This window comes from Cervus elaphus, chromosome 4, assembly GCF_910594005.1.
Source record: "Cervus elaphus chromosome 4, mCerEla1.1, whole genome shotgun sequence".
Classification (NCBI taxonomy): domain Eukaryota; kingdom Metazoa; phylum Chordata; class Mammalia; order Artiodactyla; family Cervidae; genus Cervus; species Cervus elaphus.
Genome location: NC_057818.1, coordinates 15,825,586 through 15,851,662, shown reverse-complemented (window position 1 = coordinate 15,851,662; position 26,077 = coordinate 15,825,586). Strand labels below are relative to the sequence as shown.

The window sequence follows — 26,077 nt, the reverse complement described above, 5'->3', positions numbered from 1 at the left end:
TATGAAGAAGGAAAATGAAAAACAAACTCGACTTACCTTGTTCCCGAGACGGAAGAAGCCGAAGCGCAGCGAATCCGAGCCCAGCTCAAGGGAGGCCCAGCCCCGGACGAATGAGCTCCTTGCGCTTATCCCTTCAATAAGCCTCAAACTTCTGAGGGCGCGCAGCACTGAGCGGGGTCCCTCCCTTCCGGACACCACGCTTCCCCCGGGCCGCAGCCTGGTGGCCACGCAGGAAGGTCAGAGCAAGCCACAGGAGCTGGACGGTCCGCGCTGGACCGCCGGAGCCGCTCGCTCGCACGCTGCAGCGCCGCGGCCGGCCGCCTGGGAGCAGTGGTGGCCCGCGCTCCGCAGGCCCGGTCTCAGGCCGGCATAGGGTCCAGGAAGTATCCGGCCCGCGACCGCCGCACGTCGCCCAGGCTCGGAGCCTCCTGAGGGAGCGTCCGGCCAGGTCCGCGGGCACGACGGAGAAGCCGCCTCGCGAGTCGCCCGCTGCCTCACGCCGCTCCGACCTCGCGCGCACGTGAGCGCCCCTCTGGCCACGCCCCAAACCACGCTCCGCGCCAGGACGTCTCGCTAACCACGCCCCCGTGACCACGGGCCCAGGCCCCTCACCTGCCAGGTCCTCGAGGGCCCCGCCCTCCGTCAGCTCCAGGCCACACCCCCACCCGCCCCGCCCTTCACCCGGGCTTTCCTCACAGGCCCCGCCCAGAGACTGTGTTTGCCTTCCAAGGCCCCGCCCCACCTCTCTCCGTGCCCCGCCCAGGTCCCGCCCCACTAACAGCTAGAGCGCAGACAACGCCCCTATCGGCCCCTGCCCCGCAGACACAGTGCCTCTTACACCCCGCCCCGCCGACACCGCCCCTATAAGGCCCCGCCCCTCACACACTGTCCCTTTCAAGCCCCGCCGCCACCCGCCACCAGGGCGCAGAGGCGTCGGATGGAGCCCGAGGTGCGGGTGCTGCGCTTAGCCGGCGGCTTCGGCCGGGCCCGGTGCCTCCTGGCCGCCGCTTCGTGGCTACCGTGCGTGGCGCTGGCGTTGGCGCTGGGCTCGGAGCTCCTGCTCACCGCGCTGCCGGCGCACCACTGCGGCTCAGACCCCGCGCGCGCCCCGAGCACCTGCCTGCCGCTAAGCTACCCGGAGTCCGTGCCGCGCGCTGGCTCATACGACTCTCGGCCCTGCTCACGCGGCTGGTACTACGCGCAGCCCGCCGCCGACCTGCTGCGCAGTCCGGTCACCCAGGTCTTCTTTACTTGCCCCTCTGTCCCTCGTCCTCTGCTTCCCTGCTCTGTCTCCCCCACCCTCCATCCCCCTGCCCTCTGTACCCTCCTCGGGTCCTCCTCGCTCTTCTGCCCTCGGTCGACGGGGGCTGTCATCCTGGGGCTTTTGATTGGGGGGTCAGCCCCCTCCTGTCTGATGGTGTAGCAGATGTCCCAGTAGGCAGGGTGCCAGGCCTAAAGGCAGAGTCTGAGGCTGGGGGCTGCCCAGGTAGGCAAGCAGTCTGGGGAGGCGGAGGCGGTAAACTGAAGCTGAGCAGGTGAGTTCACAGAGGTCAGCAGTGCCATGAACAATCGAGCAGCCTGTGCAGGTGTCCAGACTGGATTCCCAATACTTTGAGTCCAAGGAGTGATTTGGTCAGTTCGTTTTGAACAGCAGGTCTCTCCACTGTGAGGTGTGTGCAGGCTGGCCTAGAGGTAGGGGTGCCATGGAGACATCCCAGGACTCTGGGAGGGGGTAACTGGAACCTCCCACCCCCCCACTCTCACACCCCCAACTCCCACCCCCTATCCCCCTCCCAACTAGGGCCTACGCACCCCTGCCTCCCTCTTGGCAGCCTGTGTGCGGCAGCCACACCCTACCCCTGGGAGGAAGGGGCCCTAACTGGAAACTGGGACAGGGTTGCCACATCTCTGCTCAGGCTCTTCTGGGGCCTTGAACCAGCTGTGCCTCTTCTTCCTGCCCACCTGTTTGTTGTGGTGACGGATTCATGTCTACCAGCTTTCACAAGCAGTCAGATTTTATTTTATTTTTTTTAGCAGCCAGATTTTAAAACAAAATCTCTGATGTAGTGTGACCCAAAATAATGTTAGGCTTAGGGAGAAGGAACAGGGTAGGCAGGGAGCTGCAAAGCTGAGGTCAAGGGCCCTTGGCCGGGAAAAAACAGTGAGCAAGGCCCCACAACCTGTTCTGGAAGTGGCTCTTGAAGTGTGGAGGGCAGGGGAGGTTCGGGAGAGGCCTTGGGGCCAGCCTGGGGGAGGGTGATGGCTGGAGAAAGTGGGAGCAGCCCCGCCCAGGGAGGCATTGGGGCAACACCTCTATGGTCCTTTCCACCCTGACATTCAGGGAACTCCAGCGGGAGAGGGAGAGGAGGGTCTTGGCTAGCTGACGGGTAACTGGTGTCCCCTACAGAGGAACCTCGTGTGTGAGGATGACTGGAAGTTACCCCTGGAGCAGGTGGACCACCTCCTGGGCTGGTTGCTGGGCTGTGTCCTCCTGGGCCCGGGCTGTGACTGGTGAGGTGCTGCCCCTTCCCTCCCACTCTGACAGCCCTCCCCTGAGTTCTCCTGATTGAATCAATGTGTGTCCCCTGCTGCCCACCAGGTTTGGCCGCCGGGCTGTCTTTGTGGGCTCCCTGGTACTGGCCACGGGCCTGGGGGCCGGTGAGGCCCTGGTTGCCAGCTTTCCCACCCTGCTGATTCTGCGGCTGCTTCGGGGCGGGGCCTTGGCAGGGGCCTCCCTTGCCCTCTACGTGGCCCGTGAGTACCATGGGGGGCCCTGGGAGGCGCCCACTCAGGCTAGGCCTCTGACCCATTGGAGGGTGCCTTTCTAGCACTCCAGTTGAGGGCCCTTCTCCAGAAGGCAGGAGAGACACTGTTCACTCTGTGGGCTCTGCTTTTCATGGGCAGGCCCGGGTGACAGAGCGGGCTGCATGTTGGCCTCAGACGTCCAGGTCCTGGTCAGGTCAGCCACTGGCCCTCACCTCCCTGGACAAGGCAGTCCTCCTGAGAGGCCTGGGCCTCAGGCTATCCGTGTCTGCCCAGGCCTGGAGCTGTGTGACCCCCCAAACCGCCTGGCATTCTCCATGGGGGCTGGCCTCTTCTCAGTGGTGGGCACACTGCTGCTGCCTGGCCTGGCCTTGCTCGCCCAGGACTGGCACCTCTTGCAAGGACTGAGCGCCCTGACAACGGGACTGCTGCTGCTCTTTTGGGGGTAAGTGAGCTGGGGTCATGTCCACTGCAGAGACCATGTGTGTCGCTTCCCTCTGACTGTTCAACACCACACAGGTGGGCACAGGACAGGGACACAGAAAGTCATGCTTTGTGTATCCCCACTGGGTCCTGCCCTATGGGGAGGTCCTGCAGCATCCTCACTCAACCCCCGCAGGTTTCCAGCTGTGTTCCCCGAGTCTCCCTGCTGGCTGTTGGCCACAGGGCAGCCGGCCCGAGCCAGGAGGATCTTGTGGCACTTTGCCAAAGCCAGCGGTGTGGACCCCGAGGACAGCAGGGAGGAGGAAAGCTCCCTGGCTATGGGTAATTGACCAGCTAGGGAGAAAAGAGACTTGGGTGCTAGAGGAAGGAGGAGAAGCATCATCCCTTCACTGGTGCCCCACTGTGTCCCCTGGGCCACAGAGCTGGACGTGCTGTGCGCGGGATGCCCCCAGCCCCGGCACCACTCGGTCCTGGAACTCCGGCACACACACGTCACCTGGAAGAATGCACTCATCCTGGGCTTCAGTTCGTGAGGAGGGGGGTTGTGGGCAGGCTAAGGGAGGGAGGGAGGGGTCTTCATCTTCCCCCTGGGTGAGAGTCCCGCCTCTGGCTGGGCTTGTAACTTTGCATCCCTCCCAGGCTCATCAGTGGGGGCATCAGAGCCAGCTTCCTGCACAGCCTGGTCCCAAGTGATCCCAGCTTCTATTGGCCTTACTTCCTGGAGGCTGGCCTGGAGGCAGCAGCCACCGTCTTCCTGCTCCTGACAGCGGATCTCTGGGGGCGCCGCTCAGTCCTGCTACTGAGCACCTTGATCCTGGGCCTGGCATCCCTGCTGCTCCTTGCAGGGGCCCAGTGTGAGTGTGGGGTCCTGTAGGCTGGCAGGGCTGTCGTGTTTGGCTGGGGTTTGCCCAGTGTGTGTGGGGGGAGTTCTGAGATGAGCCCCCTCCCAGAGCTGGGGAGGCAGGATAATGTTGCTGTTCACCCCATCCATCATCTCCCCACTGTGCACCCGGAGAAACTGAGGCCCAAAATGATTCAGTAGAAGGGGTTAAATGTAAGGGTTTGGATTGGACGAGGGCTTCCCTGGTGGCTCAGATGGTAAAGAATCTGCCTGCAATGCAGGGGACCTGGTTCGATCCCTAGGTTGGGAGAAGGGAACCCACCTACCCCCTCCAGTATTCTTGCCTGGAGAATCCCATGGACAGAAGAGCCTGGTGGGTTATGGTTCACAAGGTTGCAGAGTCGGAAACAGTTAATCGACTAACACTTTTGAATGAGGGCAGCCTATGAACCCCCAACTCCCAAGTGTAGGAGCAGAGAGGGAAGGCTGGCGAGGCCCAGAGCCCTGAGACATGGTGAGAGGAGGGAGGGTGCGTGGGCAGTGTGGGCGCGTGGGCAGTGTGGGAGACTCTTCTCCTCCCCAGACCTGCCCAGCTGGACGGTGCTGTTCCTCTCTGTCCTGGGGCTCTTGGCCTCCCAGGCCGTGTCTGCCCTCAGCAGTCTCTTTTCAGCTGAGGTCTTCCCCACGGTGATCAGGTGAGCAGGCCCTGCCAATACACCCCAAAATGCTCCCTACACTCCCCAGCTCTGTGCCATCAGGACGGGAGTTCAGCTGTCTCTTCCTGGGTGGTGAGGGGGACACTGGTCCCAGAGCGGTTGGCCCCATCAGCTCAGGAGTGGAGGATGGGGTGGTCAGAAGTGAAAGCCCCCAGAGAGGGTGGGATTCCAGAGGAAAATTGGCTTTGGATTTTCTAAAGGAAAGGACAACTTTGGTTCCAGGGCAGCTTTCCCTCAGACTTTTCAGCTGTTTTCCTGGGGCCCCACACCTTGGCCCCCACTAAGGGTACCCACCCCAGGAGCACTGGGTGCCTGCCCTGTGGGAGCCATGTTCTACCGCCCTCTCTTGCAGGGGGGCCGGGCTGGGCCTGGTGCTGGGAGCTGGGTTCCTGGGCCAGTCAGCCACCCCGCTCACCAAAATGCACGGCCAGCATGGCTTCTTCCTGCAACACGTGGTCTTCGCATCTTTCGCTCTCCTTGCCCTTCTGTGCATCCTGCTGCTGCCAGAGAGCTGCGGCCGCGCGCTGCCCCACTCACTGCAGGACGCTGACCGCCTGCGCCGCTCCCCGCTCCTTCGGGGCTGCGCACACCAAGACCTCCTGCCCCTGCTGCCAGCCTCCCTCCCTGGGGCAGGGACACAGCTGGTCCAGGAGGGGTGACCAGGCTGCAGACACTGCCACCCACCAGTGCTGGTGGAAGGGTCTCAGGAGGGTGGTGGGGAGCCGGCTTGTTTTCAGGGGCCCTGGCCCCCCTCTAAGTGGGGAAGATAAAGGTGTGTGTGGAACTTGGCTTCCTCTCTGACTCTTCCCTCAGGCCCTACTCTTGGCTGAAATGGGCTTCTGGCGTCCACCTCCCCCTCACAACCAGCATCCACAGCCCCTCCCATGGCCCCCCACCCCAGGAGCAGCTGGGGGCCAGCCGGCTGTCACAGCTCTGGTAGAAGTGAGGTGGAGGCGGCCAACCGTGCAAGGAAGAGAGGAGCACACTTTTAATTCACATTTGCCCCAGGGCTGCGCTCTTTCACACAGAGATGAGGTCAGCGTGGGTGGGAGGCCCAGCTGGGAATGGGGCCTGACCCCACTGTAGGCAACTGACAGGGGCAGGAGGGGCGCTTCCTTCTGGCTGCTCCACTCCAGCTCTGAGCCTTGACCTCCCCTGGGGCAAACCAGACTGACCAAGGACCAAGGAGCCAGGGTGGGGCCCAGAGCTGTCTTCCACCTTGATGGAGGTCCGCTGGAATTCCCAGGTACACAGCCCAGTTAGGTGTGTCCGCTCTGGCCCCTGAGGTCTGCCCTCTGTGTCCAGGAGGCTGTGCCCTCCACTGGGCGGTGCAGGTCCCCAACAGAAAGCCCTTGCGCCCTCATGGGGGCCCGTACAAGTCAGCCAGGCGGGAGAAACGGGGGCCCCATTCCCGGAGGCAGCTGTAGTCCTGGTCCTCATCGTCCAGGCTGGACAGGATGGAGCTCAGTGTCCCTGCCACGGAGCCGTCCCCCTCGTAGTCATAGATGAGAGCCGTGTCGTAGGGCGGGACGCTGGGGTCACTGTCCGCGGCCTCCAAACCCTGTGGAGAGGCCGGGGTCTCAGGACCAGCACATGCTGGCCGGGTGCCCTCCGCCACCGGCTGGGGCGAGGCCTGGAACCCGGAATGGGAGGAGGGCAGAGGAGGCCTAAGTGGAGGCAGAAGGTACTCAGAGCAGCTCGGAGCCCTGCGCTGCCCCTGCCCCAGAAGGCGATTAAAGGCAAATTTCCTCTGGGCGGTTCTCTTTCCTTAGTCTGTAGCCACCACCTCCCTATTCCGCTCCAGAGCGATGCCTCAGGCTTCGGAGGAGGGGGTAAGGGGCGCCCCCGGGGCACCTACGTCGTTGATGAAGTCCGCGATGTCTGCGGGGCTGGTGGGCAGCGCGCGGGTCACCTGGGGGCGCGCTCGGCCGAACGGGGCGTCTCTGCGCAGCGGCGGCCGTCCCGAGGAGGGGCCGAGGGCCGCCAGTTCTGCTGGGTGGCGCAGCTGGTCCATGTCGTAGGCGTCCTGAGGGCGGACGGAGCGCGTTCGGGTCAGCCGCAACCTTCGCGGGTAGGGAGGCTGCGGGCCAGCTGGGGCCCCTGGCCCTACCCGCAGCACTTGTAAGCCGCCCCGGCTCCCTCACCTGGTCCTCCTCCCCGCCCCCCTGTTCGTCGTAGTTAAGGATGTTGTCCCGGAGGTCGTCCTGCAGTCCGTGCAGAAGCCTCTTGTCCCAGGACTGCTGCCGGAACCGCGCCAGGAGGGCCACCAGCAGGGCGAGCACTGGGTGGGGTTCGGGGCGGAGGTCGGGGTCGGGTGGGGGTGGAGCGCGGGGCCGAGGGGAGCGCAGGGGGCGGGGGCCGGAGGGTGCGTGGGCTGCCGGGGGCGGGGCTAGAGGGCGGGTGGGGCTGCCAAGAGGCTGGGGTCCAAGGGCAAGGGCATGCGGGCGCCGGCACTCACAGAGCAGCAGGATGACGCTGGCCAGCATGATGACCAGGGCACCTAGGCTGATGCCCGCGCCACCCGCCCGCAGTGCAGCGGCTCCCGGCAGGCAGGCGCCGTCCTGGCCGCAGCGGCACACGGTCACGTTCAGGGGCTGCTCGCGCTGCTGGGGCGGCTGTCCGGAGTCCTGGAGCAGCAGGCTGAGGCGGTGCAGCCCCTCCGGGACCCGGAGCCTCGGCCGCAGGCGCGCGTGGCTCACTGCAGAGGGCGCTTGCGGTCAAGCCGGGGCCGGGGGCGGCCGTACCCCTCCGTGCCTGTGCACCAGGAAGCAGCCGACTGGGTGGCGCTCCTGGCACGCTAGGCCTCGGTTTCCCCATCCGTCCTCTGCGTCTGATAACCAATCCCTGCCAGGCCTGAGGGTGCACTAATGTGGCACCAGCGGGAACCTCCCCCAGGCTCTGAACCCCAGGGGTGTGTGTGTGGGGGGCTCACCATTAACCTGGCTGAGGCTCCAGTTCCGGGCCAGCTCTGGGACCCTGGGGCTCAGCTGGAAGTGGAAGGGAGCCCCGTGGGGGGGCAGATCCTCATCCGTGGCCCCCAAGAGAAGGCCAGAACCCCGGTCTGGTGTGTTGCACAGGCTGCCCCAAGGCGGGGACAGCTCAGGGGCGTGGTCGTTGACCTCCAGGATCTCAATGGACAGGGTCCCAGTGGCCGTGCTGGGTGGGGAAGCTGCAGGTGGGAGAGGCCTAGTGGGCCCCTGGCCCCTGCAGAGCCCCCGCCCACCCTGTAAGTCTGCTGAGTGGAGCGCCCGGCTGTCAGCTCTTGGGCAGCAGCAGGGGCCTCAGCTTGGATTAGGGAGCCCAGGAACCAGGCTGGGTTCCCCACTCACCATCATCTTGGGCCAGGATGATGGCCCTGTACCAGCCATCCTTGAGGAAGGGGGATGCGGGGCTGAGCACTCGCTGAGTCTGGACCTGGCCAGTGGCCCCATCTACCTGCAGCCAGTCCTCAGGGTCATAGTCCTTGGAGTAGCTGTTGGTGAGGAGGGGAGGAAGGTGCAGAATGGCACTGAGCCTGAGCAGAACTCCCAGAGGTGCGTAGTCATGTGTAGATGGGAGCACACTCACACACACACACACACACACTCACACACACATACCCCCTTTAAGCATAGTCCTCCCACAGCCTTAAGCTGGTGTTTTCTGTCCCAATCAACAGACGAAGAAACAGGCTTGGGTAGGGCAGGGGAGCTGCCCAGGCCCCATGGCCAGAGGTGACAGCCAAGACACACTGGTGGGCACAATGGATACAAACACAGACAAACAGGGCCAGGGCAGGGGGTGAAATCCAACACAGTGACAACCAGTCCCAGGGAGCAAGGGCTCCCCAGAATGGACAGGGCCAGACACCCAGAAGCTGGCCAACACAGACTGGTTGTGTAGGCATGTGCCATCTGGAGCCCAGCCCTGCCTACAGGATGAGGTCGTGTGAACAAGCACACAGGCCCTTGAGAGCCCCTGAGCCCTCAGTGACCTCCGCCCTCTGGCCGGGTCTCTCATGGGAAGAGAATCCTCAGGACACAGGGCTGTGTACCCTTAGCTGTGCTCCTGCCCTGGCTGGGAGGCAGAGGGGTGGGCCCTCACCTGAGCCTCTGTGGCTGCTGTGTGTCAGGGTCCCGGGCAGAGAAGGTGGCCACAGGCGTTCCTGGGGCAGCCCCCTCAGCTAAGCTGGTCCGCAGTGGATTCTCCTGGAACACAGGTGCCTCGTTGACATCCCGCACCTGCACGCTGACCCTGGCCTGGCTCCGCTCAGCCCTGGGGGCAGCTGCCTGCAGGGGGGCCTCATTCTGCACGGCCACTTTGAGGTCATACCGCTCCCGACTCTCATAGTCCAGGGGCTGTAGGGGGAAGCAGGGTGGTGGCCCGTCAGGACTCTGGACCCCACATTCAGGGCACCCAGAGGCAGCTATAGGCTGGCGAGGCCTCTCCTGCTCTGTCCTCGGAGTGCCTTCTTTCCTTCTTCTTTGTAGCCTTGGAAAGATAAAAACTACGCAGAGAGAATAATGGGAAAATACTCTCGACACTTGAATGCCTGTCAGGTGTTGTGAGGTCAGTTTCCATCCCCTGGCCAGGCTTCCTCCTCAGTGACTCAAGCAGACAGTGATCTGGGTCTTATTGCTAAGAAGGTGTCTGGTGAATGTGGTTGAACTGACCTGTACAACCAGCTGACTGTAAATAAAGATGATCCTGGAGAACCTGGGCGGGTCTCATGTGTGGGTAAGTCTCTGAGAGCAAACCTGAGGCTTTCCCTAGGAAGATGGGATCCTGCCTCTGACACAGCCTCAGCTCCTGACTCTGCAGCTTCTCGCAGCCTTGAAGATTCTGGACTCTTCAGCTGCCCTCACAACCACCTGGCTGGCCAGCTCGAGTCAGTCTCTTGCAAGAAAGGTCTTCATATAGCGATAGCTACATCTGTGTCTCTCTGCAAATGTGTGTAGGCACATGTGTGTAGGCATGGGTGTGTATGTGCATGTGTGCACATGTATCTCCTGCTGGTTTTGTCTCTGGTTGGCTGACACATGAGGCCTGTACTTGTGCACATTGATCACTTGCATTAAGGGGCAAAATATCAGAAATAACACATGGGCTTGGGGGCTGCCCACTCCGTTCAGCCCTGGCCCTCTGTGGTCAGCGTGGCCCCAGCCCACAGTCTGTGTTCTCAGTCCCCTCGGCTCCATTCTTAGGATGCACAGAGGGTCCAAACAGGCTTCCAGAGTGTAAGGAGAGGCTCCTTCCTCAGCTCACCTTCACCACAGACAGCACACCCTCGTTGGTCCTGGGGTCGGTGCGGATGGTGAACTGCCCATCGGGGTCACCCTCCAGGATGGTGAACCGGGCTGCCCAGTTGGGGGAGCCAGGCAGGTCCCGGTCCTCCACCTCAAGCCGCCCCACGTCCACTCCACTGACAGCCTCTGCGGCCTCCATGAAGAACTGTGGGAACCCAGCCCCATTACTCACTGGCAGGCGGGGGTGGGCGATGGTCCCCTGGGAGCTCACCCTCCTGCTACCTACATTCGGGGAGTCCAGGACCCAGGGAGCCCCCTCCAGGTTCAGCCATGCCCTGGGCGCGTCTTCCCCTGGAGCAGGGCTGCCCCCACTCCCACCTAGGAGAAACTGGGGACACATCCTAACCCAGGGTCTCGGTGGCTTCCCTCCAGGGCCCTCCAGCTCCTAACATGCTCACAGGCCCCATGCTGGCCTCTAGCCTGGGGTCCTGCACAACCCACGCAGGGTGCCTCCTCTGAGCACCCAGCCTCCCAGTCCTCCGACAACCAGGATGGGGGGAGGGCAGCCCCGGGCAACAGCAGGTAGAGGTGGCACCTGGTCCCCAGTGAACTCAGGGGCGTTGTCATTGATGTCCTCCAGCGTGATGATGGCCGAGGCGGTGGCGGTAAGGCCGTCTCCAGACATGTCCGCCACCTGCAAGGTCAGATTGTACACGGCGACCACCTGGGGACACAGTGACGGGGGTCAGGACACCCAGATGGAGCGCAGGGCAAGGCTGGTTGGCCACCTTAGGGCCTGGGGGGAAGGGCATGCATACTCCAGGAGGCTCCAGCTCCTGTCCTGCTCCCAAGCTCTGGAGCAAAACAGGCTGCCTGTCCTCTCAGGGTTGGATGGCACTACTGCTGACCCCAGACTCTGCCCCAGCCTGTGAGTAGGCAAGAGGTCAGCTGCCACATTGGATAAGTGCTTTGGGGGGCACCTGCTGCATGTGGGGGGCACGTCTCTGCCCTGGAGAGACAGGAGCAATGGCCAAGAGAGGGGACAGAGATAGCTAACATAGTGACTGGCCCTGGGGAAACCAAGGAGGATTTCCCGGAGGTGCCAATGCCACACAGAAGCCTGGCAGTGAGGGGCTGCAGGGGCCCCACAGAGAATGAGCAGACACTGTGGGGCCCAAGAGGTGAGGGGCACTTTTTGGTGGCCCTAACCCAGGCCAGGGAGCCCGACTGATTTGCAGGCAATGAGGTGAGGGAGATTTTTCAACAGAAAACAAGCTGAGGGCTCCTCATACTGTCTTTGCATCCAACGGCACAACCATCCACAAGGCAGGTCTGCGGGAGCCCAGGGCAACCGGGAGGGTCTGTGGCAATCAGCCTCTAGTGCGGACTGCCCCGTCCAGCTGTCAAGGTACAGCGGTGTGGCCTCACCTCGCGGTCCAGGCCCACTTGCACTGTGCGGATCTCCCCCGTGAGCGGGTCGATGCTGAAGAGCTGGGGGCCACCCTGCTCCAGGATGGAATACCGCAGCGCTGCATTGTCTGTCTCCGGATCGTCTGCATCCGTGGCCTCAGCCCTGGTCACGTAGGTGCCTGTGAAGGGCAGGGACATGTGGGGGTGATGCCCAGGGGTGCCTGCCTCAAGCTCCTGCATTGCCTGCTCCCCTGCAGCATGCAACCGTGCCAGTTCCAGGCCCTCGGTCAGCCTGTGCACACATGAACGTCCCAGTGTACTGGCTTGTGCTGCTTGTCGGGGAGGAGGCGGAGTGTCCAGTGCACACAGCTGACACCTGTCTCCCACAGGACCCCAAGACGGACCAGGCAAGCTCACTGGGAACCAGCCCCTGGGGAGGTAGCTGGTGAGCCCACCACTGAGCAGGCCCTGACCTCAGCCCCACCTGCAGAGTGAAGCAGTGCCCAGGTCATACCTGCACTCTGGGCCAACATGGCCCCATATATCAGGAAAGAGCGGCACGTGGGCCCCCCAGGCACTCGGCACCTGTGCCCACCGGTGTTCCCAATCTCAGGAGAGGGGTGTCCACCAGTCCCTGGAGACACCTCAGCACCTGTGTCCACCTTGCTTTTCCTCTGCAGTGATTCAGACCTGACCCCCCACCCCAGCTCCCATGTACTAAGTGAACCCAGTGAGGTGGGCTGGCCTCGGGCCATCTGGGGAGCTGCCCCCCAACCTGTGACTGGGCTCACCGCAGACCCTCCTGGGCCCTGTCAGGTCATCTGAGAGTCACGCTGGTGTCTGATGAGCAGTAATGACCGAGCCACTGGCCTAGCCTTAGAGGTGGGGAGCTACCAACTCCTGGCACAATGTTGGACCCCAGGCTGAAGCCAAAAAGAATGCTTAGAACAGGCACCGGTAGGCAAGTGAGCGCTTCCTAAAGCACCTGCCATGCTCTATACGACCAAGCAAGTGAGCAAACTCCTGGGGTGATGGGAGACCAGCTTCTCACTGTCAGAGATGCAGAAGGGATCCATGGAGCTGGATCAGAAGTGGAAGTGCCACAGAGGACTCATGACTTGTGATGAAGGTAGAAACATGTGCAAACATGGCTGTGAGTGAGCACACATATATGCACAAACACACATACAAACATGCACACACACACTCTGGACTCTATACATGAGCAGCTTCGGCTACTGAAAGGGCCTGGGCTGCTTTGATGATCTTCTGATCAGTGAAGCTTTCAGCTTCAAAATAATGGTGCAAAGAATAATAACTCATTGAAGGAAGAGAGACTCCATAAAGGCAGACTGATACATATGAACAAAATACATATGAGATAGGCTGGGACCTGGGACCCAGTGCTTGCATCTGGACAGACTTCTCCTCAATCAACAAATACAAAGAAACTAATGGATTGAAAGTAGCTGCATGCCTGTGTGCATGTGCAGTGGGTCAAATTATGGACAAGATAAAAAAGACCAAAAAAGCCCCAACTGCCGCTTTTGAAGAGCAAAAACGGGGTTGGAAGCAAAAGCATGGTACTGCGCATGCCCTCTGCACTCAACACCCGTTAAGGGGTGGGCAAATCATTTAAGCCACAGCCTCCCACCTGACCCCTGAACCCTGGATACCTCCTCCCCTCACCCCATATAAGGAACAAGCTTGCCCCCGACTTAGGGAGTGAACAAGAAAATCTGTTACTTGTATTTGTCCCCCACTCCTGCACAGAAGCCTCAATAAAGCCTTGCCTGAATTTCTTGCCTGGCCTTTGAATAACTTCTATTGATTAAGGAGGCCAGGCACCTTGGTGGGCAACACATACATTCATACATTCATAAAGGGGGGACTGAAAATTCTATCATGTAATAGAAAGCCAAGTGATGACAAAGGGGAAAAGATGGAACTGACCCTGTCACTTCCTAACCATCAGGACAGTTAATACCTGGCAGGCAGGAGCCTCAGGGACATCAAAGCTTCTGTGTCAGTGTGAGGGGACACCTGCACCGTCTCAAAGGATATCCACAAAGAGAAAAGTACAACAGTCACAGCGGAGACACCTGGCAGACACCCTTCTAACTACTGGCCAAAGTCAGGCATCTCCAGGAACAGGACCTGTGCATCTCCTGAGGGGGTCCAGCCACACAGCCCCACTCAGAGACAAGGTTCACAGTGACTGCCTACATACCTCAGGATGTCAGTGTCATGACCAATGAGGCAAGAGACTTTTCACAATGAAAATTATAAAACATCAGCGAGAGAAGTTGGAGAAAACATAAATAAATGGACACACAGCCCATGATCGTGGGCTGGAAGACTTGCTGCCAAGTTGTCAGTACCACCCAGAGTGACCTACAGATTCAATGCAAGCCTTCTCAAAATCCCAGGGATATTTTCTTCACATTAAAAAAAAAATCATTCTAAAGTTCCTGTCTAATCTCAAGGGACCCTGAACAGCCAAAACAATTTTGAAAAAGAACAAAGTTAGAGGACACACTTCCTGATTTCAAAGCTTTCTCCACAGGTACAGTAATCCATGTGCATTTGCCCTCAAGACAGACACACAGGCCAATGGAACAGAACAGAGATCCCAAGAATAAGCCTCACCCCCCTGGGCAGGTGAGTCTACACAGGACACCAGGACCGTTCAACAGGGAGCACGCCGTCTCCCAGCAAACGGTGCTGCAAAAGCTGAATATCCCCCTGCAGAAGGATGGAGCTGGACCTGGAATTACTTAACACGACATACAAAAAACAACTCAAAGGGGATCAAGTCTAAAAGTACAACCCAAAACTATAAAACTCCTAGAATAAAACACAGTGCAAAAACTTTACAATGCTGGATTTGGCAATGATTTCTTGTTTACGACAATAAAGGCATAGTCAACAGCAACAAGAACAGATGAACTGGACTTCATGATGCATCAGAAATGCATCAAAAGACACAATCAACAGAGCAAGAAGATAACACGTGAGATCTACAGAACATTTTCAAATCATCTGTTTGTTAAGGGATAAGGGATCTGATATCCAGGATATGTAGAGAACCTGTAAAACTCAACCACACACAAAAAACAAACAACTCTATTCAAAAATGGGCAAAAGACTGGACAGTCCTTTCTCCAAGGAAGATGTACAAATGGTCAATAAACACATGAACAAATGCTCTACATGACTAATCACTGGGGAAAAGCAAATGAGAACCACATGAGATACCTCCTGACACCAGTCACACAACCAGGGATTGAACCTGGGCCCCTGCTTTGTTAGCAGCCTCCCAGGATGGCTGCTGACAACACAACAACAAAACAGAAAACAGCAGGTGCTGGTGAGGATGTGCGGAAACTGGGACCCTCCTACACTGTTGGTGGGAATGAAAAATGGTGCAGCCATGATGGAGAACACTATGGAAGATCCTCAAAAAGTTAAAAATAGAACTACATGATCTAGAAATCCCACCTGGGTACGTACCCAAAGGATTTGAAAGCAGGGTCTCAAAGACATATTTGCACACCCATGTCCAGTACGGCACTACTCACAACAGCTAAAAAGTGAAAGCAACCCAAGTGTCCACTGAAGAATAAGCAGATCAGCAAAATGTGGTACAAACATCCAGCAAGTGTTATTCAGGCTTGAAAAGGAAGGTGATGCTGACCCGGGCACCACACTGACGAACCTTGAGGACGTGACACTCAGTGAAATAGGCCAGACACGGATGGACAAATGCTGTGTGATTTCACCCATACACAGTCAAGTCATGCAGGAAAAAGTAGCCAGTAGGTGCCGGGGGCTGGAGAGGGGAAATGGAGAGCTAGTATTTAATGGAGACAGAGTTTTGGTTTGGGAAAATGAGAAAATTCTATGGTGGTGGTAGCTGCACAGCAATGTGAATGGACTTAAAGCCACTTAGAAATGGTTATGAGGGTAAATTTTCTTAAATGCATTTTGCTACAATAAAAGTTTGCAAAACAAAAGGCAGCATTGTGAAGACCTAGTGGCCTAGGAACTGTCCCCAACAAGGGGGGATGAGCAGGTGGGGGTGTCAGTCTTGCCCCACAACCAGAACAAGGGGGAATCCTCAAGATCACCCCTGTGTGAGCATGTCAGACGGTGGGGCACAGGCGACCTGATGTCCTGGGGGTCCAGGCTGTGAGTGGCCCCCAGGGAGGTGTACACATGGGGCCCCCCCTGGTATAGCAGGAGGAGTGCCCCGTGGAAGCAGGAAGAGGGGCCGAGGCCGTCGCAGCCACTGGTGCCCACACGGGGGCCGGCGCCCTTCCCCACGCACCCACTGAGGCCGTAGGCGAGATGTTACTGTGTCAGTAACTGTGTCGCCTCCTGATGATGGTGACACTAAGTCACTGAAGTGTGTGCTCTGAAGGCCTCACGTCTGTAACCAGGTCCAGACAGGAAGGATGGGAAACAAGGAAACAGTGGCTGAGGCAAACACGATACACAGTGCACCACCTCTCTGATGCCTGTCCAGGGATTTGGGGCAACTTTCCCGAAACTCTGAAACCATGTCAGAATGAGAAATTAGAAGTTAAAAAAAAAAATTATTGTCATTTTAAGTCTTGAAAAGCACAAAATGGGATGAAATAAACACACGTGGGGACTTCTCTGGTGGTCCAGTGGCTAAGACTCTGGGCTCACAAAGCAGGGGTCCCGGGTTCAATCCCTGGTTGGGGAACTAGATCCCGTATGCCACAAGTAAGAGTTTAGTGCAGAAACTGAAGACCCTGTATGCTGCAGCTAAGACCCAGCACAGTCAGATTAAACACACACATACGCATGTGGCAAAGGATGGGCATGCCTTGGTGGTGACCCTGAGCCTTCCCACCTCTGCAGCACAGCTGGCTGGGGATCAGACTGGAGGCCCTGGGACCAGGGTGGGAGGGGGAGGGGTAGACTGCTGTCTGCAATGTCTGTCTTCTTTGGAACAGAATCAGGCCAGCGAGTCTGTCCTGTGAGGACGCATGAGGGGTAGAGGGTGGGGGGTTCCGCAATCAAAGTGTAGAATTAATAAGCAGTAAAAGCAGTGCCGATAATGAGCCGGGGGTCTCCTCTTGGGCCTGAGACTGTTTCGGAAGGAACAGAGGTGCTGGTTTCACAACACTGTGAATGTGGTAAACACCAGTGAATGTTCACTTCAAAATGCGTAATTTTACATTATGTGAATTCACCTCTATTTAGAAGGAGAAGTGGGGAAGAGGAAGGAGGGGTGGGAGGGAGAGGAAGGGCGGGAGGCAGAAGCAGAAGGGGAGGGCAACAGAAACCACCAGAGGTTTACCATCCAGGATCTGCCATCTCTGCATTTTGTTTTTGTTTTTGTTTTTTTTTTTCCATCTCTGCATTTTGGAAGACTGGGGCATAGAAATTTATATTGCAACAGGAAGTGACTTGAGTTGACCCGTGGAAATTCCCTGCATCCTGGAGACTCTCTGGAGGACCTCTCAAGTTCTCACTGACGGGAAATCCTGGACTTCTGAACCACCAGTGCCCATGGCAAAGCCCCCTCCCCACTGGGTCCCCACCCGGCTCACCTGGGACGGCACCCTCCAGCACCCGGCCAGTGAACACCTCCTGCCTGAAGACAGGCCGGTTGTCGTTCTGGTCCACCACCACGATCTCCAGGTCCGTGGGCTCCTCCAGGGTGGACCCCCCCAGGTCCAGAGCAAAGGCCCTGAGCTAGTGAAGCAGACAGCAAGGGCTGGCACTGTGGCCCCCAATTTCCAGTAGCTCCCACGAGGGCGACAGGGACAGTGAGAGCCTATTTTGCTTCCGGCAGCGAACAGGTGAGAAGCGGCCCGCGGCCCTGCAGTGCTGGGCAGGCGGGATTTCCCCACCAGGGGGCGCCTGCGTCATCCCAACAGGCCAGCCGGCCACCAAGCCTGCCCACTTTCCGGGAAGTCACAGCCTTGTGTTAAGTGTGCCTGGAGCGCTCCTTAAGTGCTCCTGGTCTCGAGGCCCTTTTTCTGTAAACGGTTTTGGCTGCTTTTGAAGTTTCCTCTCCACACGTGAAAATTTAAATTAAGCCACCTCCTGTCCCTTTGGAGGATAGACTTGATGCAACTTCCAGGGAAACACGCTCTCTGACTCTGGGTAAGGGAACTAGCCTCTCAAAGTCTGGGACGACTCAGGGCACATGAAAACAAAATCTGAAGCTCCCTCCCTGGGCCAGGCTGGGGGGCTGATCCTCTGTTTACAGGAGACTCAGGTGAATGCCAGGTTCCCCTCTTCCACGCCTGGCTCACCCAGTCCTGACTCCCCTCCCCACGCCCTCCCTCTCAGGCTCCACAATCCCAAGACCTCCAACGGGCAGGTCCCACGCCACCCACACCACCCTGACAGTCACTATGGGGCAGCTGCGTTGCGGGTGGCCAATTCCGTGGGATTCCCCACGGCGCCCGGTCCCCGCCACACTTAGCAGTCTGGGGGGAGAACCGGCCACACCTGGGAAAGCTGACGCCCACCCTGCTGCTGGCTGCCCAGTCCTCCCGGGCAGGATGCAGCCCTCAGCCTGCTCACGCGCATCTGTCCGATGGGCGAGCGACCCTGAACACCTGCCTTTGTGGGAGCGGGTCCCAAATCCTGCCCGCGAGGCCCAGCTAAGGACGCTAGTCTTGCAGGCGGGGGTGTGGGCGGGGCCCCGGAGGGGATGGGCGGGGCGGGGCGGGGCGGGGCGGGGCCCACCCTGAAGCGGTCGGTCTTCTCTCGGTCCAGCATCGCGTTCAGGGACACCTTCCCGGTGAACTTGTCTATGGAGAAGACGCCTCGCGGCTCCTCGTCCACACCGGGCCCCTGGATACTGTAGATGACGCTGCCCAGCTGCTGTTTGTCCGACTTGATCTGCGGGCCAGGAAAGCGGCTGGGGAAGGTGCCCCCAGGGGAGGGGTCTCTCCCCTAGTCCTTGGCCCCTCCCCCAGCTAGGACGAAGTCACTCGGCCTGTGGCCCCAGGGTTCCCCCTGCCTAAAGCACACACCCTCAGGGTCCCCCTCCACTTGGCTCCTCACCTGCACCAGGGGGAAAGGGAGGCGCTTGTGGTTCTCCGACACGCTGATGGGAGGGATGACCCAGGCTCTCCGCACGCGACCCAGCGTGGGTGCCCGGCGCCAGGGGTACAGGGTGCGGGGCTGCCTCAGCCTGGGGACCCCTGCTGAGGGGCATAAGCTCTGCAACGAAGGAGAACGGCCGTCACCAGCACAGCAGAGGCCAGGGCTCCCCCGCCACAGCCCGGACGTGCCCTCCCTGGATGCCAGGCCCTCCCCTGTGTGGCCAGGGGAGGCTACAGGGCCGGGACCTGGGTGGCATGGGGAGCTCAGGAGGACAGAAGGTGGCTTGGCTCCCAGGATCCTGGGGAGGCAGGGGGTGGGAGAGGTGAGTTGTCCAGAAAAGACAGCTGGGCCAAGCTGGGCAGCCCTCCCACGCCTCCCCCCACTTTGTGGGTAAGGAGTGCAGATAACGGGGTGGAGGGGCAGGAAGAGATCATCCTCCCCCCACATGGCTGATCTGCCAGAGGTGAGTGAGGGGATCCTGGCTGGGGACAGTGGGGGTGACACACGGCCATCCCAGGCCTCACCGTGGTTTGAGTTCTTGATGGTTGATTGAGACTGACCAGGCCAACGCTTCTGTCTAAAGAGGCAGGGGCAGGGGCACCCCTCCCACACCCAGGGCAGCTGCGCACACTGCAAGCCTCCTTTGCCAGACTGGGGAGGGTGCAGGGTCCCCCATGCACAGACCTCCTCCTCCAGGAATTGGGCCAGGGGAGGCAGGACAGCGTGTGGGGCCGCTGTGTAAGGCTGCCATGCTTCCCCAAGTCTACCCAACAGGCAGGAGTGGGCACATCACCCACCTCCCAGGCCCTGCCTGGTTGCCACCTATTGAGCTCTGGACTCAGAACCAGGCCAGTACGGAGCCTGCTGGGAGACAGAGCACCTGCCAAAATGCTCCCAGACCCACCGTGAGCTCACCCCACTGCCACACTCAGAAAGGAAGCTGAGGCCCAGAGAAGGAACCCGGTTGGGGCCTGAGGCAAAGCTGACAGCAGCCCCAGCTAAGACCCAGAGTTTCCTGAGGCCTGGTTGAAGCACGTGGTTTCTGTGTCCGCTCCTTGATCGGGCAGTGGCTGGTCTGAGCCTGGCTCAGGCACTGTAGCCAGCTGAGCACAGAGGTATTAGGGGTCCTCCACACTCCCAGAGTGGTGAGTGGGGCTGAGGCTGGTGCACTCTTGGGGGACACGGAGCCTGGGTGGTCTTGGATGAGGCCTGTCAGGGCCCGAGGTGGGGCGGGGTGGGGGCACTGCGGGGACCCAGCTTGGCGTGGCTATAGAATAATGTGAGCAATGTGCTTTTCATGGCTGTTATGAGCCCCCCAACTGGGCTGGTGGCTTCAGGAAAGGAGGGTGAGGTGACTGGTGAGTGGGGGGGGGTCTCAGGGTGGGGGCTGAGAGGGATGAGAAGCCCCTCAGCCAGGAGGCTGCTGTTCTGGGAAACCTCTGGCCTACGCCCCCCTCCCCAGCACAGCCTCCCTGTTCTGCCCAGCTGGGTCCTCGCACACTTTGCTTACAGAACCACAGTGACACCCGGACTAAGGCCGGCCTCCCCAGGGGCCCCGGACCACCTCCAATCTTCTGAGTGCCCGTTCTGCCCCATCACCTGAAGTGCCAGGAGCCTGCGGTCCAGAAAGTAGCAAACTCGATTAGGAGAGAGGACCAGGCGTTTCACCAGGCCCCCAAGCTCCCTGCAGCCTGACAGATGGCCACAAGGCTTCCAAGCTCCCAGGCCGCTGGCCTCTCACCAAGCATAGGCCAGCGTGGCGCGCCCGCCAGGCAAGGACCTGCTGGCCTTTGTCACAGGCTCGGGGGACAACGTCTGTTTCCTGGGCACCTCAAGGCAGCAGCTCCTTTGCCCCCCACCCTACCCTGCCTGCCCCTCCAGATGGCCCTCAGGGAGCAGCAGAGCCGGGAGCCCCAGGACCACCAACGCTGGAACCTCCATCAAGAGAAGCGTTTCTGAGCCACCCAGTGACACAGAGGCCCTGCCCTGACCTCAACGTGGTGGGGGACTGGGCTGGGCAGGTGTGGGGAATAGTCTGCAGGTACTCCTTGACCTTAGGCTCTTGGAGGGACCCTGAGGGACACACTTTGCCCTGTCCACACCTGCACTGGCCCTTACCCTCCTACAGACCCCCATCGTGCCTCTGGCTGACTCCTCCCCACCTCCGGCCTTGGCGACACCCCATGATGTCCACCAACTTGGCACAGGGCAAGTGGCCAGAGCGGGCTGTGGGAGTCCCGGCCACCAGACTCTCTCCCCAGCCCAAGGTCACAGGTCAGCAGAAGCCACGGAGCCTTGGCAGGGGCCCCTCGCCCAGATGAGAGGCTGCAAGGGGTGGGGCTGCAGCCCATTTCCCACTCTGGGGATGTGCCTCAGTTTGTCCTTTGTTCTCCTGACACCCCCTTCCCAGAGACACTGGTGGTCAGTGAAGGCCTGGGAGCTGCTTAAGAATCACAAGACATCAATCTGGAATGAAGCCACGTGGACAGAACTGTGGACATTGACCGGAAGTAGCTCACAAAAGCCCCCGTGCCACACAGAAGCAGTGGGTGTCAGGGGCCCCCTTCCCCCAGCGGGTGTCCTGCAGCTCCTCAGGTTTACCCTCATCCCCACCCTTAACCAAGAGCTGAATACAACACTTGGAACCCCTAGAGATGCCGGGACCCCTGCCCTGTTCTTGGGCCCCCAACCCCAAGGCTCCTGAGTAAAAGAGCTCCCTGCCGCATTTGGAGTTCATGGGGCCCAGCCTGCGGTGAGCGCCCCACAAACCGGCAGCAGGGGCAGGAATGGCCTTGCCCACCCCAGACCAGGCAAGGGCTGGAGGGGGTGACACTGTCCAGCTGTGGGCTACCCAGGGCTAGGCCCCGAGGCCAAAACCTCCTTCTGGGGCCTTTCTGGCCCAGGACCACTCATCCCCTGGGACCTGTGGGATGCCTTCTCCACCTGGCTGCCACAGTGCGGCTGGGCTACTTCAGCTTGACTTGTCATCAGAATCAACCAGGATCGGTAAACAATACGGACAGATTCCACCAGTTCACCCCACACCTACTGAGTTGGGAATCCAGGCAGGCATGGGGCTGAAAGGTAGGACTGGGGGACCCCAACCAGGCTCCACCCCACCTCTCAGAGGCTCTGTGTGTGGGCTGGTGTCAGGGTCCCTGGTGGATCCATCCCTACCATCAACTGTACAGAAGTAAAGAAGTGCCAAGAACCCCAGAGGGGCAACCAGCTGCCCTTGACCTCCACTGGGGTCCATCCTGCCTGGGGGCCTGGAGGCAGCCCGCAGAGCTCTTTGCTGTCTTCACCAATCCTTGGGCTCAGAACAAAGAATTACGAGGCAAGCTGTCTCCCAGGGGCCCGGGGAAAAGAGTTGGACACTCCCCCATGCTGCGTAGAGACACTGGTGATCAGGGCAGCCAGTGGGACAGCAGGGAGAGCCTGCTTCAGCTCCTGGCCCTGTGGCCTTCAGGGGTCCCTGTGAGTGGTGGGCAGCGGACCCCCGTGCGTCTTTGCTGACAGAAGGGTGTTTTCAATCTCCCTGCCCGGTGCAAGCAGAGGCCGCCGTGGACTGGGGAAGGGGTTCTGGGGCTCTGCTGAGTCATGTGGCCTCTGGGAGGAAACCTCAGCCATGCTCCAGGGGCTCTGCAAACTCTGAAGACCCCCTGGGACAACAAGAAAGTCCTGGAAGGGGGCAGCCCCCACAGCAGACACACGGTTTCCTCCAGAGCAGGCCAGGGGATCAGCCCCATGTCAGCATGACAATAAGCGGGGCTGCAGGGAGGGAAGCTGAGGTGCCGCCTTCCCACAGTGGGCGGGACAGTGGGGAGCATGGTGCTTGCCCCAGTGGGGGTGGGGGGAACAGCTGTCCTCTGCCTCACCATCCTGTCCCTCCGCTGAGGCCTGCAACAGCTGGAGGGGGGCTCAAGGGAGAACCACAGGGCCTCTGGGCCAGGCGGACAGCTGGCTCCATTCCTGGCGTGCCTGATGCCTGCCAGGCCATCCAGGAACGGGGTGGCCTGGATTCCAGCCCAGGAGGTGGGGGGAAGGGGCTCAAGCCTGGGAAGCTTGCGGGGGAAACCAGACTGGGAACGTTTTGCCCACAATGTACCTCGGCCTCTCCCTGGCCCAGGCAAACCGCACCCACATGACCCAAGGCTCCAGGCCTCCCCCGGGTCCCTAAAATCTGAGGAACCCAGGCTCGGAAGTGATGTTGGAGGGGTGTCTCCACACACAAGTGCAAGGTCTACCATGCAGCTCACTGGAGCTGGGGGCCCCTTCCAGCAGTGTGTGGGTCAGCTCTGAACTATCTGCTCCCCACCCCCAGGCAGGGTGGGGTCCTGGGGTGGGGTCCCAGTATGGACCCAGCTACTGGGGACACTCTGGGCACAGGGGAGGGACTGACAGAGGCCGGCTCTGAAAAGACACATACAAAGCCCCCTGGCTGAGATTTCAGGGGACATAGGCAGCGGGGAGGTGAGCCTCCTTCAAGCCCACCAAGCTGGCAATGGGCCTGCACAGAGTCTGGTCAACAGGCCCCACCCCAGGAGCCCACCCCAGACAGCCTGCTCAGTGCCTCTCGGAGGGGAAGGAAGATGTGTCTAGGAAGCAGCCACAGGACCCCTGTGGCTGGACAGGAAGGGACAAAAGTCTGAAAGCTGAACTGGGTTGGGGAGGGCCGGTCCAGGGGATGCTCCCCTCGCTTGGGTACTGATCCGAGCTGGACTGAGTGAAGGAACATGAGCGGCCAGGACCACTGACTGGTCTACCCCCCACTCCCGCCCCCCAGAATCCTTGCAGTCCCAGCTGTCTGGGAGGGGGTGCATTCTGCACTAGCCCTGGGGGAGGGGAGAGGAATCTGAGCTCTCCTCCCCTCCCTTGGGGCCTGGTAAGAGGATGATACCCTCAGTCTCAAAGGAGTGGGTCTCTGGGAACCAGGGGCCGGAACGCTGTTCCTGGACTGAGTGGAGCCTTCTGGAGTGTGTGGGGCATCTGGGCCTGGCTTGGGAGAAGCAGAGAGCCCACTGCACCCAACGAGCTCCTAGCAGGGGGTTGAGGGGCACAGGTCGTGGGCAGCTGGGCTGTGCTGGGCAGAGGGTGACCATGACCTCTCTGAGCTAGCTAAACACAACAGTGGGGAGTGGTGAGCATGGTCTACAGTGGGTGGGGATGTCAGTGAAAGGGCCCAAAGGCAGGCGTGGAGGTGTCTGGAGCTGTGGGGCTGGGGGCCTGAGGGGCCAGCCACTGGAGCGTCCAGATGGCAGGCACTTAGCAGCCAGGGGCTGAAACCCAAGCTGGCACACGGGAGCTGTGGGAGGGTCTGTGGGGATGAGAGGGGATGCCTTGGTGGGTGTGGAAGTGTAACAACAAGCAACGGGTCCTGAGCGCGGCTCCTCGCCCCCGTGATCATCACCTGTCCAGGCTAAGAGGTCTGAGGCTGTCCCCTCCAGCCTCACCAGCGGCCCTGGTTCACACACTCCACTCCTGGGCCCAGCCCAGCACCTGCCCAGCAGCTAAGGGTTGTGAGAACCCGGTCGTATCCAGGGGTGCCTATGTGCGGAGTGGGGGCTCTGTGCTTCCCCCCAGCTGCTGGCTCCCAGGCTGCAGAGGCCACAGGGCGAGGGGGCTGGAGGGCCAGCAGGAACTGTGGAGGCAGCGACTACGTGTGCTGGGACCTGTCTCTATTGGGCACGGGGCTGCCCAAGGAGAGTGGGTTCCTGGAGGGCAGAGCTGCCCCTCCCCACCGGACACAAGGGGGCCTTGGGCTCCATCCAACTAGGCGGGTCAGGAGCCAACTCATGGGGGGTTGCTGTGGCCGGAACCTGGCCTCCAGGCTTTCCCAGCCAGGGGTGCTCCTGCTGCCCCCTCTCCCCATGCACCCCTGAAGACTGAATACCCCCAAACCCTAGGGCTAAGGCCAGCACCTCCAGCGTGAGGGCAGCCTTCTGGGTCCTCTGTCCTCGGTCCCTGAACTTGGCTCTGTCCCGTCCACTGGAGGCAGTTACACTACTCTCCCCCAGGGGCACAGAGCACGCTCGACAGGACTACCCCACCCAGAACCTACCCCGGGCCCCTCAGCTCACAGCCGCCCACGGGAACCCAGAGCCAGTGGTCCAGGAGGCTGGAGGCCGGGGTGCCCCACTCTGAGACGCGGTGCTTAGCGCGGGGGCCAGCGACCCCCGCGCGGCGCCCGGCCTTACCTGGGCCAGCAGCCCGAGGGCGAGGAGGAGAGCGGCGTCCATGGGCCGGTTGCAGGCGGCGGGCAGAGTGTCGGGCGGCGGGAGCGGCGCCTTCTGCTGGGACAGGACCCGGCTGAGTGACAGCACAAGTGTGCGGGCAAGGGAGTGACAGCACGTGTGCGGGGGCGAGGCGGGGCGGGGCCTGGGCGGAGCCTGCGGCTGAGTGACAGCGCGTGTCCAGGGCGGAGCCGAAAGCTGGGCTCTGGCTCAGGCGGTGGAGAGGAAGCCTGTCAGAAAGGCTGCGAACATTCTCCCTCATACTAAGCACCTTCGTGCTCCTGCCTCAGGGCCTTTGCACTGGCCATGCTTTTACCCAGACTGCCGTCAGGCTCCAATCCCACGGCAAGGCGCTTGCCGCCTTAAGGGCTCGGATCACATTTGCCATGTTCATTTAGTGTTCCCGCTGTGGGTGGAGCTCCTCAGGGCGGGTTGACCCTTGCTGCCCACTAGGGCTAGCATACAGGAAAGAGAGCCCAGCCCTGCCTGCTCCCTCCTTTCCTTCCTCCTCGGTTGGAAACTACTCGGTGGAAGGGGCAGGCTGTCTCTCCCCTCCCAGGCCGACCTCCTGGTGTGTCGCTCAGAACCAGGGGAGGGCAGGAGGTAGGGAGGTAAGGGGTGCCCTGCGGAGTGAGGAGGGGAGTGAGGAGTGTCCTGTGCGGGAGCTGGTCTCCGCGGCAGAAGCAGGCATGGGGCCTCTGCCCTCCTCTCTAGGTTGAGCAGGTGCAGCACCATCTGTGCCCGTAGCCTGCTTGGAAGCAGGCCAGGCTGCCGGGGTGGGGTGGGGGCTCCGGCAGTGACTGTATCCCTGGCACTCATGGCTCCAGGGTGGGGGTGGAGGGCGGGAGTCCCTTCCATCTGCAGGCTCTGAGGCCCTGATGCTGAACAGTTCCTGGAGGCCACCGTCTGCCTCTGAGGTCAGGGACCTCAAACCCGGATGGAGGAGGAGCCCTCTGAATGCTTTTGGGTTTCTGCCCCCATAGGTGAGGTACAGGGGATTGGGGGGGGGGACGCTGAGTGCCCAAGTCTCCTGATTACCCTCAGGCACTCTCTCCTCTCGCTAGTCCATCCCTGCTCTGCACCATCTGTCCCCTCAACAACCTCTGGGGGTGGGGGCTCCAGGGGGAGGGTGAGCTGGACCTGGTCGTGGAGCGGTGTGGGGGTGGGGGGTGTTGCCCAAGAGATGTAGAAGCCTGGGGCCCAGTTCAGCTCTGGGCCTTGCACAGGAAGTTCTCTCTGCTGACTGCTTGTGTCTGAGCCTCGAGGGCCTATCCAGCACTGGTCCACCCCAGGGTGCCAGGGCTAGTTGGCCTTTTTCCCAGTGGGCTCAGGGCTACTGACCCTCTG

General features: G+C 60.7%; 2 protein-coding genes across 2 annotated transcripts; one reads left to right on the top strand and one right to left on the bottom strand.

Moving 5' to 3' along the window:
• The first annotated feature begins 910 nt into the window (after window positions 1-910).
• Window positions 911-5,552, top strand: SLC22A31 (solute carrier family 22 member 31). The gene is made up of 9 exons (XM_043898301.1): window positions 911-1,240; window positions 2,408-2,511; window positions 2,600-2,754; window positions 3,040-3,208; window positions 3,383-3,528; window positions 3,628-3,736; window positions 3,847-4,061; window positions 4,632-4,743; window positions 5,117-5,552. Exons 1-9 carry the CDS (start codon window positions 938-940, stop codon window positions 5,421-5,423), a joined length of 1,620 nt encoding a protein of 539 aa, XP_043754236.1. The 5' UTR covers window positions 911-937; the 3' UTR covers window positions 5,424-5,552.
• Window positions 5,553-5,728: 176 nt separating this feature from the next.
• CDH15 (cadherin 15) lies at window positions 5,729-24,851 on the bottom strand. Its single transcript, XM_043898299.1, has 14 exons — window positions 24,695-24,851; window positions 18,456-18,614; window positions 18,135-18,290; window positions 16,985-17,129; window positions 11,418-11,578; window positions 10,585-10,713; window positions 10,009-10,194; window positions 8,848-9,101; window positions 8,094-8,236; window positions 7,697-7,933; window positions 7,223-7,462; window positions 6,909-7,045; window positions 6,623-6,790; window positions 5,729-6,325 (listed from the first exon to the last, which is right to left on the bottom strand). Exons 1-14 carry the CDS (start codon window positions 24,734-24,736, stop codon window positions 6,125-6,127), a joined length of 2,358 nt encoding a protein of 785 aa, XP_043754234.1. The 5' UTR covers window positions 24,737-24,851; the 3' UTR covers window positions 5,729-6,124.
• Window positions 24,852-26,077: the final 1,226 nt, after the last annotated feature.

Excerpts from the sequence above, each read along its gene's own strand:
- SLC22A31 (XM_043898301.1), top strand. The coding sequence starts at position 938 with ATGGAGCCCGAGGTGCGGGTGCTGCGCTTAGCCGGCGGCTTCGGCCGG. Across the intron at positions 1,241-2,407 it reads TGCGCAGTCCGGTCACCCAG|AGGAACCTCGTGTGTGAGGA; the intron begins GTCTTCTTTACT and ends TGTCCCCTACAG. Across the intron at positions 4,062-4,631 it reads GCTCCTTGCAGGGGCCCAGT|ACCTGCCCAGCTGGACGGTG; the intron begins GTGAGTGTGGGG and ends TCTCCTCCCCAG.
- CDH15 (XM_043898299.1), bottom strand. The coding sequence starts at position 24,736 with ATGGACGCCGCTCTCCTCCTCGCCCTCGGGCTGCTGGCCCAG. Across the intron at positions 7,934-8,093 it reads CATCCTGGCCCAAGATGATG|CTTCCCCACCCAGCACGGCC; the intron begins GTGAGTGGGGAA and ends TCCCACCTGCAG. Across the intron at positions 7,463-7,696 it reads GAGCCTCAGCCAGGTTAATG|TGAGCCACGCGCGCCTGCGG; the intron begins GTGAGCCCCCCA and ends CGCCCTCTGCAG.